The sequence below is a fragment of the Bos indicus genome, chromosome X (genome assembly GCF_029378745.1).
Source record: "Bos indicus isolate NIAB-ARS_2022 breed Sahiwal x Tharparkar chromosome X, NIAB-ARS_B.indTharparkar_mat_pri_1.0, whole genome shotgun sequence".
Lineage (NCBI taxonomy): Eukaryota > Metazoa > Chordata > Mammalia > Artiodactyla > Bovidae > Bos > Bos indicus.
The window spans coordinates 4,895,583-4,910,865 of record NC_091789.1 but is presented as its reverse complement, the minus strand read 5'-3'; the positions used below and the strand labels follow the sequence as shown (position 1 = coordinate 4,910,865).

The following is a 15,283-nucleotide window of genomic DNA, read 5'->3' as shown; positions in this document are numbered from 1 at the left end:
GTATAAAGACAGAACCCAAGAGACATGGAGTGGCCAGGGCCTTCCTACCCAACTCATCCACTTTTCATCGCCAGAGTATCATGGGCCAATATACCCGGTTCATCTTTAGAAGGATGCAAGGCTGTCCAGTAGAGTAGCCAAAAGTTGGGTCTTCCAGGCCAGAGCAGTTCTTCAGGAAGGAGCGCTTAAATTGGCAGGCCTTCTTGTCTTCATCCTCATCACCGTCTTGGATGAAGTACTGGCCTGGGGGACAGTCTACATTCATTTCCTCTTGAAGACTGTCATTGTAACCTAAAGCATGTGGGGGTGGCAAAGGGTCATGTTAGGTGCTGCAGAGAGGGCCAGGTTTTCAGTGGTTCTCCCTGGTTTCCTTTCCCCAGCTTACTTGTGCTCCTTTGAAAGCCCACTCAGTCTGTCTTAGACCCTGTGACCTGGCATCAGGGGCCCCAGGCCCTTCAACAACATCTCTCCCAAGAAGCCTTCTGGGCGAGTCCCCCTAGCCCACTTGGATTGCCTGTCCCCTTGCTTCTCATTCTCTTGGAACTTCTTCCATATCGGTCTCTGGATTGTATTATGTTTGTCGCTTTATAACTCTTCTCTATTTTCCATTATTTCTTTTCTGACATGGTAAATTGTAAACGTGGAGGGCTGCCTCTTCTATTAATACCTCTGGGAGAGGAAGAGGCACATAGTAGGCAGATTTTGGAAGAAGGACTGAGTCATATCAAGGCATGGGATATACATAGAGGCAGAACACAGGGGTTATATCTCTTTAAGTTCAGTCTAGGAAACCTCTCTTTGAGGTTGATCAGAGGCATCCAATGCAAAAACGTGAAAACTGTATGTTGTGGAACAGGAGGAAGCAGGAGGAAGAAGAGGAGGAAATAAACCAGCTCATTCTTTATGGAGGGAAGTTAGCACTGAAAAATAGAAACTTAGGTTGAAAGACAGGAAACAATGACAAACGTAGGGTCTCCACTGAGAGGTTGAGGGGTGAGGTCTTGTCTTCTGAGACCCGAGGCACTCAGAGTTAGTGTCCCTTTCCCTTGCATGGAATTTAGCATGTGCCCAAGGTACACATGGCTTTCCTGATAGCTCAGTTGGTAAAGAATCTGCCTGCAATGCAGGAGACCTGGGTTTGATCCCTGGGTTAGGAAGATCCCCTGGAGAAGGGAAAGGCTACCCATTCCAGTATTCTGGCCTGGAGGATTCCACAGACTGGGGTCCATGGGGTCGCAAAGAGTCTGACATGACTTAGCAACTTTCACTTTCAAGGTACAGGTATCAGGGAGAGGGCTGAAAAGGTCCATCTGTGAGCTGACTGGGCTACTAGATGCCATAGAACTGGGCTTTAGAAATGACTACATTATTCCCAGTTTGGTTCTCAATGATGAAATCCAGTTAGTCCTATTAGATCCAGCCTCCATGCATTTATGTTCCAAGTAGCTCAGTTTTCAGAGGAGATTGTGCCACCAGAGGTAAAACTCCAAAGGTACTCCTGGGCCCTTATCTAGACGGACTGTGACTTGGGCTTGATATTAGAAGCAACTGGGAATTTTAAATCTATTCTAGTAAATTTTAAATCTTAGTTATGGCTAAGCTTTTATTTTTCCTTTGACAAATCTACATTCAATTCAAGGTTTTGTTTTAATCTCTCTCTTTTTTTAATCTTTTTTTGAAGAATAAGAACTATGTTCAAATAACTTTCTAAATAGAAACTCTAATCACGTGTTCGTTGTTTCTCTTGAGCGTGTTCCTTTAAAAATACTGTGACATGGGCATGACCCCTTATTGCAAAATCTCTGTCCTCACAGGAATGAAATTGATACTCTGATGTCTATTTCAGAGATGTGTTCCTTTTAAACAGGGCATATTATCTACACTTAGGAACTAAAAAAATCCAATGCTTTTCCTAATGTTCCCCACCTCTGTCATCAGGTCAGAATTGATATTTCTGCATCTTCTCTCTTCTCAGAGGAATTTCCTCAGCAGAGATTCTGATAGTACATTTGCAATAGCTCACAAGCATTTTGAAAGAAGAGAAGATATTGTGCTGGCTATGATGCCCAAAACATTTTGGGGAGTCAAAAATGGGACTCCATGGATTCAAAAAGAACCATGCTCCTCTCATTTTACAGGTGAGGATTCTGAATCTCAGACTTAATCAAAATGACACTGATACAAAGCTGAATTTCTAATTCCTGGTCATATGGCAGCAGCAAAGAATTGTGAAAAGCAGCACTTCTTAAGCTTTAAAGGGTGTAAAGACCACCTACAGACCCTCATTCAGCAGGTCTGGGTAGGGCCTGAGATTCTCCCTTTCCAGCAAACTCCAAGTGATACTGATGTTGCTGGTCCCTGAATCACACTTTGAGTAGCAAGGGTGTCAAGAACAGAAACAAGGGTTTAAATTGAAATACTGGTTCAGCTACTGGAAGACTTTAATCAGATTTCTTCCCCTTTCTGAGCCTCAATTCCCCCATTTGTAAAATGAGGACAATAGACTCTGCGATGCAAGGTTAAAGTTCAGTGACAACATTTATGCATTTAAACAAGGCTTCCTATCACGTAAGAGAATCCTCTTCATTCACTGCCTGTTCTGTAGGCCACCCCCATCACTTGGCTTCAGCCAGGCCAGGACAACCAAACCCGTCTGACGGGCTTTTCCTCCACAAATAATAGGTGTAGTTAACCCATGGATTTACTTTGATAGCTGGAGAAATACAGAGACTGTGGGCTCTGTGTTTAACCTTAACCAAGCTGCTGCCTCAGTTTTCACTTGCCCCTGAGAACATTATCTGATAATACTATAGAGATAGGCATCTTGAAAACACTGGCTATCAAAATGTTGGAGTGACTGCCACCCAGAGGTTTGTCCTCCAACTCCCTTTTGGATTGCTATTTAAATAAAGAGACTTAAATAAAGGCTTTTTAAGATGGATCATCCTTTAAGATGGCTCATATCCAAGAAATGAATTCTCTCACCTTGAGAAAACACAAGAGGTAAGAGTCTTCCAGTTCTGGAGAACACTCTCCTTTCCTCATCACCACCTGCCCCCCCCCCCGGAATTATCTTTTATAATTGATCATTATTGAGCCATCTGGATATGTCCAGGACATAACTAGGTGCTCTAGGGTATTCCAGAAGAGAAAGCAAGTTCTGTGTTCTAATGAATTTATCACCTTACTGGCTTATATGCTTTCATATAAACATGTAACTTACCATCTTTGGCTTTATATGCTTTAAGGCAACATACAATCACAAACCACAGTAGTTTTGATTGTATCTACAGGTGCTGAGGGGGATGCAAGGTAACGAAAAATCAGAATGGGCAGTGTTAGTTAAGACTGGGATTTCAGAGCCAAGTGATTTTTGAGTTCCCACCCCTCACCTTTCCAAAGATATTCTCACCATTCAGAGGCACTTACCCTGGAGAAAGCCATTTAGACTAATCACATAATGCTGCCAAGTGTCAGGTTCAGAAACGTTGAAGTTGAAGTTAAGGCTATGGGCGAAGGGTCTGATCATAACTCCTGGCAATGAAAACAAGTCTTGGATATATTAACCCATTCTTGGGATAATTTTTGTATCAATTCCCATGAAACCATTCCCCCCAACCCCACCCCAGGCAATCAAAATGAAAAGGACCATAATCTGCCAAGTACCATTTTACTTTTACTCCTAATAATTGAATCCCTAAGTCATTACCAGGAAAAGCCAAAGTTAATTGAGGCTGAACATGCCGTGCAAGCAGATTTCTGTCCAGGGTGTTCGGACAGCTCAGGGTATTTGGGCACTCACCAGGAGGCTTCACCCTCTCAGTGAAGGTTGGCATGTAAGGACTGATGGTCAGAAATAGCGTGTACATGCAAAGGGTGATCACAGCAGCCAGGGAGGCATAGAAGAAGAAGTAAATGACTAAGATCAGGCCTGCAGAAAAATCAGAGATGAGGGTGGTCAGTGCTGGCCAATAAGCCCTGTGTCTGCATTTGAACTCACGAATCAGAACCAGCGCAAACACGTGACATGGCTTTTTTTGTAATTCCCCAGATTCAGTATGTCCTTGCTTATTCAGATTTCACCGATTTGAAATTGGTGAGAATTGCGTCAGAGGTCTGATTGCAGTTTTACCTTTACAGCATCTCCGATGGAAGGGCTTGCTGAGCAAATGATGACCATGAACTAGATTATAGGGGAACAGAGTTTAAAGTACTGCAGAGGGCAAATTGCTTGGGAGTCCTCTGGGCTATGGTCAATGTCCTATGTACAAATCATTCTCTGCTATTCATTAAAGCAGGTGTCCTAAAGAGTTCTAGCCACCTGGTTCCAGTGATTATATATATTTGCAAGTGATGAAAACAGCATTTCTTTTCACATAGCCCATAATTCAAACTTTTGCTTCATTTCCATTGGACTTGCCTCTAATGAAGGCAAAGCAAGGTTTCACTTTATGTACTTCAAATCTTATTCATGTTTGGCAAAAGTTTAAGTGACTCTGATTTCAAAAAGAACACTAACACAGGATGGGGAATGAAGGAGGGGGCAACTGTACTTATTGATACCTGCCACCTGTGAGCTCTAACTGTGCACTTGGGCAAGTTATAGAACCTTTGGGCACCCCCCAATTCCTAGCAGATAAAATGGTGATAAGTTTAGCACTTCCCTCATATTCTGATCTGTGTCCCTAACAATATTTGAAATTCAGCCTTTCCTTCCATCCTGTGCTGATGCTACCATTTCCTAGCTGTTGGATGTTAGACATGCTATTTACCTCTCTGGGCCTCAATTTCCTCATCTGTAAAATGAGGATAATAATAGTACTGACTTCTTAACATTGAATGATGCATATAAATAGCATAGCACAGAGCCTGGCAGACACTCAGTGCTCTATATATGACACTCTTCATCACTGTTAATATTATTATTGCCATGGTTTCCAGAGGCACAGTTGTGTGAATTCTCCCTCTGTGGGCTGGATCAGGACCAGGTTTGTCCCGGGATTAGGCAGCACAGAATGAGTGAGTAAGCATGCCCCTCTTTGGGGCCGTCTCAGAAAATAGCATCTAACTCTTCTCACAGCAGTAACATGATGTCAGAACTATGGATTTGAACCATATCATGAGCTGGAAACCAGAACAAACTACCTAACTCTGCTGTACCCCAAACCAAATCCAAATGTCAATTTTTAAATTGAACCATGAACCGAATAAAATTAACAGCCCCCAAAAGGAGTCGGGAAAAGGAGAAACAAATTCCTTAGGAATTTAACTGGAGGTGAACCTTTATGTTTTCTAAGATGCACTAAAGTGGGACTGGAATACAAACACCTCACTTCAGTTGGAGTCCCCAGAGAAGAAACAGCAGCACCTTGTGTGCCTGTGATACTTGGCTGCTGCCCACTGGCTGGCCTGATGGGTTGTGCCCTCTGCCTCCTCCTCCATTCTCCATTGCTCTACCCCTGTCCTCATCCTGGCAACCCATCCACAGCTGGAACCATCCTGGGGGACCAGAAGGCTCAGTTTCATGGATGAAAGGAAAGCAATAGAAGACAGGTACATTCCTTGGGAGACATCTTCCTTCTTGCCGGGGATGTGTGGCTGGGAAGCTGTAGATGGGAGAATGGCACAAACAATGTGTCCCCTCAGCTTTGCCCAAGAGTCTGTGCCCTGGAGCCTGTGATAGGCTGTCTCAGCTACACTGTACCACCCCCACCCCCGGCAAAACCAAGCACTGTACCCACCTGAACCCATTGATCCCTCCAACCTTTTCTGCTCCAAATATCCAAATTTTACTTGGGCTGCTCCTCTAGGTAATCCAGGGTTCACCCCTGAATGCCCCACCCAAGCTTGGATAGACGATTATATCTTGAATAGACAAGATACCCTCAATCCCAACTCTTCAGTCCTTCCACTAAAACACCCCATCAGGTCCTGAGTCCTTTACCCATCAGGGCCTTACTCACTGCTAAAGTTCATGAAGACAGTGTGGTGTTCTGGCAAGAGAAGGAACTCCAGTGTTCATCCAACCTGGGTTTGAGTCCCAGTCCTGCCACTTATTAACTGTGACTTTAGGTAAGTTACTTACCCTCTCTAAGCCTCAGTTTCTGCATCTGTAAAATGGGGACAATAATATTACTACCTCATAGACTCTGGTCAGTACCCAATAAAATAACATATAGCTCCTATGAATAGAGGTTGCCCAGCTATAAGAGGAAAAGCCCAGAATATAATAACAGGCTGGGTGAATATGTCTGTCATGTTGATGTCCAGGCTGGACAGGGTTAGTAAGTGCTTAATTGGCACCTAGTTCTCAAGCAAGAGGACAGCAAGGCATGTGGTGATCTGGGCATTAACATCACTATTTGCCCTTTGCCCAGGGTTAGCCTTCTGAGACCCACTTCCCAGAGGCCTGGATATGCAGTGTCCCCACTGGCACATCTCCCCTGGACACTCGAACCTTCCTCCCTTGTCCCCACGTATTGGCTTATGGATTCTTCTCCGCAGGCACAATTTGGATCAGCTCATCTGGTTAAATTCCAATGGCTGTTTAAGGGTTAACGCGGGGCTTCCTCTCCCAGAACCACACTTGGATTTCACAAGGCCTGTTTTTTCAGTCCTCTTTAGGCAAGCCAGAGACAGCTGTGCCTGCTTTGGAGCCCCAGTGAGTGTCCTGCATTTGTCTGCAGCTTCCAGAATGTTGGAATGTTCCTTGAAAGGTACATTTGTTCCAGTCGAGAGTTGAGAGTTTGAGGGATGGGCAGGGGTGGGGTTGGGAACTGAAGAGGGGTGAAGGGAGGTGGGTGTTGTTCAGAGCCCCACACCTGCTATTCCCAATTCCAGGAAGCGGGGCTGGCCGTTTCACCCTGACTGAGCTGAATTAGAAACATCAGCTACAAAGGAGAGAATTCTCAGTTAAAGGGGCCTTTAGAAGGCACGAACGTCGACTTCAGCAATGTAGACTCTTGGCACTGGGGGACTCTTATTTCATCCATAGACTTAGCTGTTTTTTCTTCCATGGGGTAACTGAGTTCAGACCAGCAGCTGCTCTTTTCCTGGGATGTGCAGAGAGTGTGGCGAGTGTGAATTTTACCATAAGCTAAATCTCCTGAGAAGCATCAGCATTAAGAGTTCAAGAGGTGAGTAGGAGGGACCCTGGGAGAGGAGTGCTGGGGAAGCTGTGAAGTGACAGTGGTGGCTGCAGATGGACCGCAGTTGTGCCATGGATCAAGAAAAACAGGAGCTTGGGCTTAAATCGCTAGAAATGATCCCTTTAACCCATTTCTCTCTAAACACCCTGGAGCCGTAGAGCACCCACAACCTGGGGCCAGCGGCAGCCCTGGCTATCCTTCTCTGACGTTACGGGGTGAACTGATGAGACTCTACAAACCCTTGGTCAGGTTAGTAGGGACCTGAGTCTCGTATCCTAGGAATAGTCTTCTGCGTAATACTTTCGGTTTTACCATGTTCATATCTTACCAGAGTCTCAGGCTGCTCCTGTGAGACAGAAAGGGAGATACTGCTTCCCTTGTTTATCAGGTGAGGAAACTGAGGCTCAGAGAGGATAAATGATGAGCCCAAAGTTACAGAGAGAAAATGACAGGGCTGGGGCTTCCATAAAACCTGTGCTTTTTCAACTCATTCTTACTGTCTTTCTGCATTACAAAATGCTGTTGAGCCCAGTGGATTTCAGCTACACAATCGTCTGTTCACCCACTTGGAGTTTGTTCTGATGAGATCTGCCCATTATTTCCCTAGGCGTTGATCCGGTTACGTGAAGAGCTAAGAGAAGTTTGCAGACAAGCCCATCCAACGTGTGGTAAAGGAGTCCTGGACGCCAAGCCGAAAGCAAAGGACACCCGACTGGGGCATTGGGACCACTGGGACTTACTCCAACTCTGACCTGTTCGGGCCAGAGATGTCCTTTTCTCCGGATCCCACAGGTATTCATTGACAATCTGCAGTTTCCGCCACCAGGCACTGTCTGTTTCCTGACTGTGACTATCTTCCTCCTCCTTCTCCTCCTCTTCTTTCTCCTCCTCTTCTTCCTCCTCCTCCTCCAAATCAGGTACCACCATCACCCTAGCCTCCTCTTCTGCTTCTTCCTCTTCATCCGCTAAGTAGTTCTGGTTCACTTCATCCTGATCATCCTGAAACAGTGACAACACACAACCCCTTTTTTTGGAAAAGAAAATTTCCCATGGCACATCCCACCAGCCAAAATAAATGAAAAACAACTCAATATTTGGAGATGCTTCAGATGTCCACTTACCCAGAAACATACCTGTTGTTACAAGAGGCAGATTTCTTTCTCTCTTGCAGGAAATATTATTTCTATGACCCATTTTGACCCAATATTCTTTCCATAGAGGTGCAAGTGTTATTCTCAGCTGCAGGCATTTCGGTTGTTCCCCTAGGACTGTTCATGTCATTACTCTGTCCTGGGGCCATGGCTTCCTGTTAACTTTGGCCTGTCAGGGCAGACTGAGCTCAACACTGGAGGATGGAAGAGTTTTAGACACTTGTGTCTGTGATGGCACATTCTCAGTCCAAGGCAGCTTTGTCCTAACACTCTGGATGCTTTCAGCTGCTCACCCTCACCATCCTAAGTTGTGGCTAAAAATAGCTTGGAATAGACATCAGGAGGAAAAGCCAGCTGCTGTACCCCTCCTCAAAACTTAGACTGTCTTCCCCACAGAAACAAGAGATTGGGGGTGCAGTTCTTTGCTGCTTCTCTGACTATTGCCCACGCTGGAACCTCTGCCTGCCAGAAGCAGGTTGGACGGGCCACCTGAGTGCTGGGATGGCAACTGATATTTCCTTCGTCTTCCCCACCCCCAAGCCCATACCCTTGGCAGAAATCTGGGCACGTAGGAAATGCTCAGCACATATTTGTTGATTGACTGATTGCAGCCATTACTTGAGATGTGAAACTGTAATCTTCTCCAAGTGGTTCTAAGAAAATTAAACAAAAAAGAGAAAAACCCAGACTTCACCAAATGGTATTTCAAATGCCTCCCAGCCACAGGCTGGCGAGTTGGATCTCTGCTCTTTGTGGGTCTGCCAAGGCTCATTGCAGCAGCAGAAAATGAGGCCACCCTCCCTTCTCTGTGCTGTCCAAATCTGAAGAGCGGCAGGGCCTGTGCACCTGTTGGGGGGATGTATCCAGTGATAGAGGCCAGGGGCTCCGTGCCGCCCTCTCCCTGCCTGATTCCTCAAAGGCCATTTAGAGGACACTCGGCTGAAAGGGCTGACGTGGGGGGCGGGGCGGGCCAGAGAGCTAGATTGTTCAGGATCCGTAAAAGTGATACAGAACGACAAGGCTCTACTCTCAGCATTCAGTCTGCCCAGTGCTGTCTAGCTCTTGATTACAAGCTCTCTTGAATTGCTCTCTAATTTCTTCAAAGGTACAGTCTTATGTCACATGTGTATCAGACCTGACAGGGGCCTTGAAGAGTCACTTGTCCACGTGCGGCCCAGAGAGGCAACAGGATGTAGCCAGAATCACGCAGCTAGTTCAACGATAGAGCAGACAGTCTCTGAACCCATGTCTCGCGATATCCCTGACAATGATGTTTCTCTCCTACCACTTTGAGCGCAAAAGCTGAGAGGTGGTTGAGCAGATTGACAGAGCACAGCAATATGTTAGATTCTGTGTTCCCAAGAGGCTGAAGGTGCTCACAACTGGAGATTTCTAACTCTGACAAGGACTCATGGGATAAGGCTTAGGAAAATAACCCCCCATCACTCAATGTTGAATGGATTAATACATGTTCTTGAATCTCTTTCACTTGTGTGTGAACATAGGTACCTATTTGACCTCCAGAATTACATTCTGAGCACCTGGGGTGGGGGTGGGTGGGACGGGGCCGTATTTTCTAACTCCTTGATGACCCTCCACAGCATGGAGCCTGCAGCTAGGTAACCAGTGGGCACCGAACAAACATCAGTGATAACTGCCTGACTGAAAACTCCTGAACCATGCCCTCGCCTAGGCACTCATCCGGACTGTAGTGGGTAGTCAGTCATCCTGGCCTCCAGAGAATCTGATCTAACTGAAAATCTCAGAGAATTTGAAGTATAACATTTCAAGGTGAAGGAGTTTCTATTCCCTTTATATTTTCGGGAAAATCTCCTTTCCTCTCCTAGTCGCCTGTTTTGCCTGCCCTCCACCCCTGCTCCACAGAGGAGGCAGCTGGCTTTGGCCTCTGCCTGATCTTATTTGTAGATATGAGCTCTCACGATAATCCCATTAAAGATGGCTTGTCATTAAAGCTTTACCCTCCCGGGAAGAATTAACCTTCTCAGAGCTAATTTCCCCACAGCTCTCACACTGCCTGGGCTTCAGGAACTGCAAATATCTTTCCCCCTTGCCCCAGCTTCCATGTATAGGAGAACCTCACACTGTACAAGAGGGGAGCTTTGGGGGCAGCTCAGTGTTTCATGGAACCCAGTAGGGAACACTTTTGTAATGAGAGGGCCTGTTTTTGTCTGTTTCCTAAAGTGGCACTGACCTCGTGTGATAGTGTGTGTGAGTGTGCAGAGATGGAAGAGTGGGTGTGTGCTGGGGCCGTGGTGTTGCCCTAAAAGGAAAGAGTCTGAAGGGCAGAACATGGCTCCATTTTGAGCACTCTAAATATATAAACATATAAACAAATACATAAACAAACAGTATGACCTGGAAGATAAATTTGTGCCCTGCATTGAGTGACACCCTGTAAACATTCGAATGGTTGATTAATTTTGAAAGAGACATTAGCACACAGTTATTCACTGCATCAAATCCTCTCTTTGTAAACGTGATCAAGTGTTCCCAATAAAGCAAGATCCCCTGATGCATTTAAAATCCAAAACGAGGGGCAGATAATTAAACTTGTACACAACACTTTAGCAGCATTATAGAGAAAAGAATCCAAATAAGGAATGACTTTGTATGCCCTACAGACTATGACTGCTCTGAGAACTGGAAGGGACTTTGGGGAACGTCAAAAGAGAGATTCTACAAACCATGGCTAGAAAGTTATGAGAAGCCCTCCACAGGTTGGTATGGGGTTAGATTTGTGTCTTCCTCTGCAGGCTGTTGAGAGTCTCCAGTTAGCTCCTTGACTGGGGAGTGGCCATTCCCCAAGAAAAATGGATTAAGCTTTGTTTCTTCCTGAGGCTCTCCACAGCCCTCTCTGGAGGAGATTTCAGAATATACTTCTCAGCAAAAAAAAAAAAAAAAAACACTGCATGTGGCATATACTCATGACTTCTAGCAAAGTAAATGCAAGGAAACTTTGGGTTCAAAGAAAATTTTAATGCACCCTGGAGATAAATGGTGACATTGCAGGTGGGGTGTGTGAGTGTTGGGCAGGGTGGGGTGGCAGGCAGGAAGGCCATGGGTGCTGGAGGGTTAGGGAGTTGCATGCTGCAAATATGAAAGAGCATAGGATGAGAAGTGAGGAAACCTGCATTCTCACTTCAGCTTCTCCAGTAAATGGCCAGGACCTCCCGTGCCCTGAGCCACAGCAGTCTCCTTACGTGATGAGGGATTCTAGAGAAACGATGTCTAGGACTGCTCCCAGCTTCTACCTAGTATTCCAGGATTTTAGCTATAGCTTGGAATTTCAGCTTTAGAAAAAGAGTAGCTGGGTTCCTCAGAAGCTCCCACCCAAAGGGACTGAGACAACTGGGTAGGCAAATGCCTTTCCTTTCCTCTTTCCCTTCCCTTCTCTCTTGGCTCCATTTCTTGCTATTGGAATGAAACCTCTACTCCCAGACTCCAAAAGGTCTGTTCAAATCCTAGACTCCCACGAAAACATTGTAGAAGACGCCTTCATTCTCTGGCATCTCCCCTGTCCCTTATCTTTGTTGCACAGGAGAAGGGCTTCCTCCTTCAGTCTAGCCACTCAGGGTGCAGTGGGGTCCCGGGAGTCACTGCTCACGCTTGAAACCCTGGGCTTCCTTAAACTTCACTGTTTCTGCCCATCCTAAAGAGAAGCAGCCGTGAGTCATGACCTACACACCCCCCACCCACCCCATTCTAAAGGGACAGCAAAAATATTCTGCTTCCCGGGACTCACAAGTCTGTAGCGATAACCGTAAGGCAAGGCCGGAGCCCTTCTGGACCGGAGCTGCCTTCTCATGGCTGTGCAGTGGGCAGAGGTGCGGCAGAGGCAGGCGAGTGGGGGAGAGCTCCGGAGCTGCTGCTGGTACAGGAGACACTGGTTGCTGGGGCTACTTGGCGCCTAGTAAAAGTGAACCCTCCTGGCATGAGCCCTTCCCCAAAATAATCTAACATGCCCCTCTCTCATTGGTTGGCCCCTTCTCTGAATCAAAGGAAAGCCCTTATGGAAAAGCAAGCTCATCATTACAGGGAGGGGGAGATATTCTGGGTCACAAGGATGAGTGACTCGCCCCCCCCCCGCAGCTTCACGTCTTCCCACTCCCTGCCCTTCTCTAGCGCCTGAGCTACTATGGGCCCAATGGCAGTCTTCAGTTGTGTCCTCAGTTGAGAGCTGGATATCAGTGCATGCAGGGGGTGGGGCCTGGGTGGGAGTTGGGGGTGAGGGGAGTTGGCCAAGAATAACTTTCTTTTTTCATAAGGCTGATCTCATGCAAAAGGATCTAAGGTGTCAGGAAAGACCTCCCCTGCCCCACACTAAGCCACATATAATATTCCTTATTTGTGTCAATCCACCAGCCCCTTAAATATGGATTATTCATTTTAGAGGCCAGGCTCCTGCTTGGCTCCTCCCGCCCACCAAAGAGGGCCTTGGATATAAAGAAACCTTTTTTCTCTCCCACATGTCAGAATGGCCCCATCAGCACTGCCCCTTACACACACACCCCTTGGAATCCTGGCCAAATTTCTGTAGTGGTTGAGATCTATATTTATCCCTTAGCATCAGGGCAGGGAACAAGCCAGAACTTTGCAGTGTCGGTTTTCCAGACATATATAACTCCTGAAGCCAATGTGGGATCCACCAAAACAAAAATTAGTAGAAACAGCCAAGAACATTATATAGCAGTTTTGGTCTGTTTGGTTCACCCCACTGGAGCCTGGGTAGCTAAAAGGCCTGGGAGGAATATATGATCCTTCACAAATCCCCTCCCCCTCCCATCACACCCAGGTGACTGAGAATGTTGCAGGCATTGAGATTCTGGGCATATTGATAACCAGGAAAATCAGCCCAACCACTTAGAAAGATCGATTTATTCATAATGCCAAACCTAGGCTGTTCTGATGAACACAGCTTCAGTAGTGGCTAATTTAAAATAAAGACTCCATTTACTAGAACGTTACTACTCAGGATTCTTCTTTAACAGTCTCCTCTGATACCCTCGTTTGACGAGAAAGAGAGCACTGACAAAGAAAAGAGAAACTCATTCCTCTTTTGGGATTTCAATGAAACCAAATTTTTTCCAGGGGTTACCCTGGTCTCAGTAGACATTGAGCTTTACCTCTTATGCTTTCTCCACTTGAACTTTGTGTGTGATTCCTGATGTTAAGTATATGAGAAACTTGAAGCTCTTGGAAGCCTTAAAAACTAAACAAAGGATAGATACATTGGTCTTGTCTTACTAAGGCAGAAAAAAAGTATACAGTTATGTTCAGTTCAGTTCAGTCGCTCAGTCGTGTCCAACTCTTTGCGACCCCATGAATCACAGCACGCCAGGACCAACTCCCAGAGTTCACTCAGACTCACATCCAACGAGTCAGTGATGCCATTCAGCCATCTCATCCTCTGTCGTCCCCTTCTCCTCCTGCCCCCAATCCCTCCCAGCATCAGAGTCTTTTCCAATGAGTCAACTCTTCGCATGAGGTGGCCAAAGTACTGGAGTTTCAGCTTTAGCATCATTCCTTCCAAAGAAATCCCAGGGCTGATCTCCTTCAGAATGGACTGGTTGGATCTCCTTGCAGTCCAAGGGACTCTCAAGAGTCTTCTCCAACACCACAGCTCAAAAGCATCAATTCTTCGGCACTCAGCTTTCTTCACAGTCCAACTCTCACATCCATACATGACCACTGGAAAAACCATAGCCTTGACTAGACGGACCTTTGTTGGCAAAGTAATGTCTCTGCTTTTGAATATGCTATCTAGGTTGGTCATAACTTTTCTTCCAAGGGGTAAACGTCTTTTAATTTCATGGCTGCAGTCACCATCTGCAGTGATTTTGGAGCCCCCCAAAATAAAGTCTGACACTGTTTCCACTGTTTCCCCATCTATTTCCCATGAAGTGATGGGACCGGATGCCATGATCTTCGTTTTCTGAATGTTGAGTTTTAAGCCAACTTTTTCACTCTCCTCTTTCATCTTCATCAAGAGGCTTTTTAGTTCCTCTTCACTTTCTGCCATAAGGGTGGTGTCATCTGCATATCTGAGGTTACTGATATTTCTCCCGGCAATCTTGATTCCAGCTTGTGTTTCTTCCGGTCCAGCGTTTCTCATGATGCACTCTGCATATAAGTTAAATAAGCAGGGTAACAATATACAGCCTTGAAGTACTCCTTTTGTTAGCAAAATTTAAAAAATCAGGAGTAGGGAGTACCATTATTCACGGTAGCCAAGGTACAGAAAGAGCCTGAGTGCCTTGTCAACAGATGAATGGACAAGGAAGGTGTGGTGTATATACATATATATGATGGAATATTGCTCAGCCGTGATAAAGAAGGAAATTCTGCCATTAATAACAACATGGATGGACCTTGAGGGCATTGTGCCAAGTGAAATAAGTCAGACTTAGAAAGACAAATACTGTATGATCTCACTTATATGTGGAATCAAAAAATGCCAAATTCATAGAAATAGACAGTAGAATGATAGTTACCTGAGGCTAGGGAGACATGGAGGAACTGGGGACATGTTGGTCAAAGGGTATAAACTTCTAGTTTTGAAATGAATAAGCTCTGGAAATCTAATGTGTGACATGGTAATTGTGGTTAATAGTACTGTGTTATATACTTGAAAGCTGCCAAGAGAGTAGATTTTTCGTGTTCTCATCATAAAAAAGAAATAGTAATTATGTGATGTGCTAGAGGTGTTAGCTCACCCTATGGTGGTAATCATTTTGCAATATATATGTGTATCATGGGTAAAATCACATTGTACACCTTAAACTTACATAATGTTGTATGTCAGTTATATCTGAATAAAGCTGAGAGGAAAAAAACCCACAGTAGGAGACAAAAGGGGGTTTGGATTAATGTGAACTCAGGTAACAAAATGTTCCATTCTCCAGAATCTCTCATTCCCTAGCATTCTGGGTGATTTGGGGTTTGCCATATACTTAAGATATTTGC

The 15,283-nt window shown here is 45.5% G+C and overlaps 1 protein-coding gene and 1 long non-coding RNA gene across 9 annotated transcripts in view; one reads left to right on the top strand and one right to left on the bottom strand.

The window, feature by feature from the left end:
* The window catches only part of ATP1B4 (ATPase Na+/K+ transporting family member beta 4), a 39,475-nt gene extending 27,232 nt beyond the window's left edge, over window positions 1-12,243 (bottom strand). For 2 of the 8 annotated variants that reach the window (XM_019955742.2, XM_019955740.2), the window contains exons 1-5: window positions 12,063-12,236; window positions 7,889-8,147; window positions 3,803-3,931; window positions 3,430-3,534; window positions 95-291 (exon numbers count right to left, since the gene is read on the bottom strand). In XM_019955742.2, the coding sequence (XP_019811301.1) occupies window positions 95-291; window positions 3,430-3,534; window positions 3,803-3,931; window positions 7,889-8,147; window positions 12,063-12,125 (753 nt within the window). In that variant the 5' untranslated portion in view covers window positions 12,126-12,236. Of the gene's footprint in view, window positions 1-94; window positions 292-3,429; window positions 3,535-3,802; window positions 3,932-7,888; window positions 8,148-8,281; window positions 8,953-12,062 lie in introns of all 8 variants that reach the window. The other 6 variants (XM_070783652.1, XM_070783654.1, XM_070783649.1 and 3 more) reach the window with 6 other exon arrangements.
* Window positions 6,284-7,894, top strand: LOC139181002 (uncharacterized). Its single transcript, XR_011565161.1, has 3 exons — window positions 6,284-6,716; window positions 7,034-7,136; window positions 7,756-7,894. It is a non-coding gene; the product is annotated as an uncharacterized lncRNA (long non-coding RNA).
* Window positions 12,244-15,283: the final 3,040 nt, after the last annotated feature.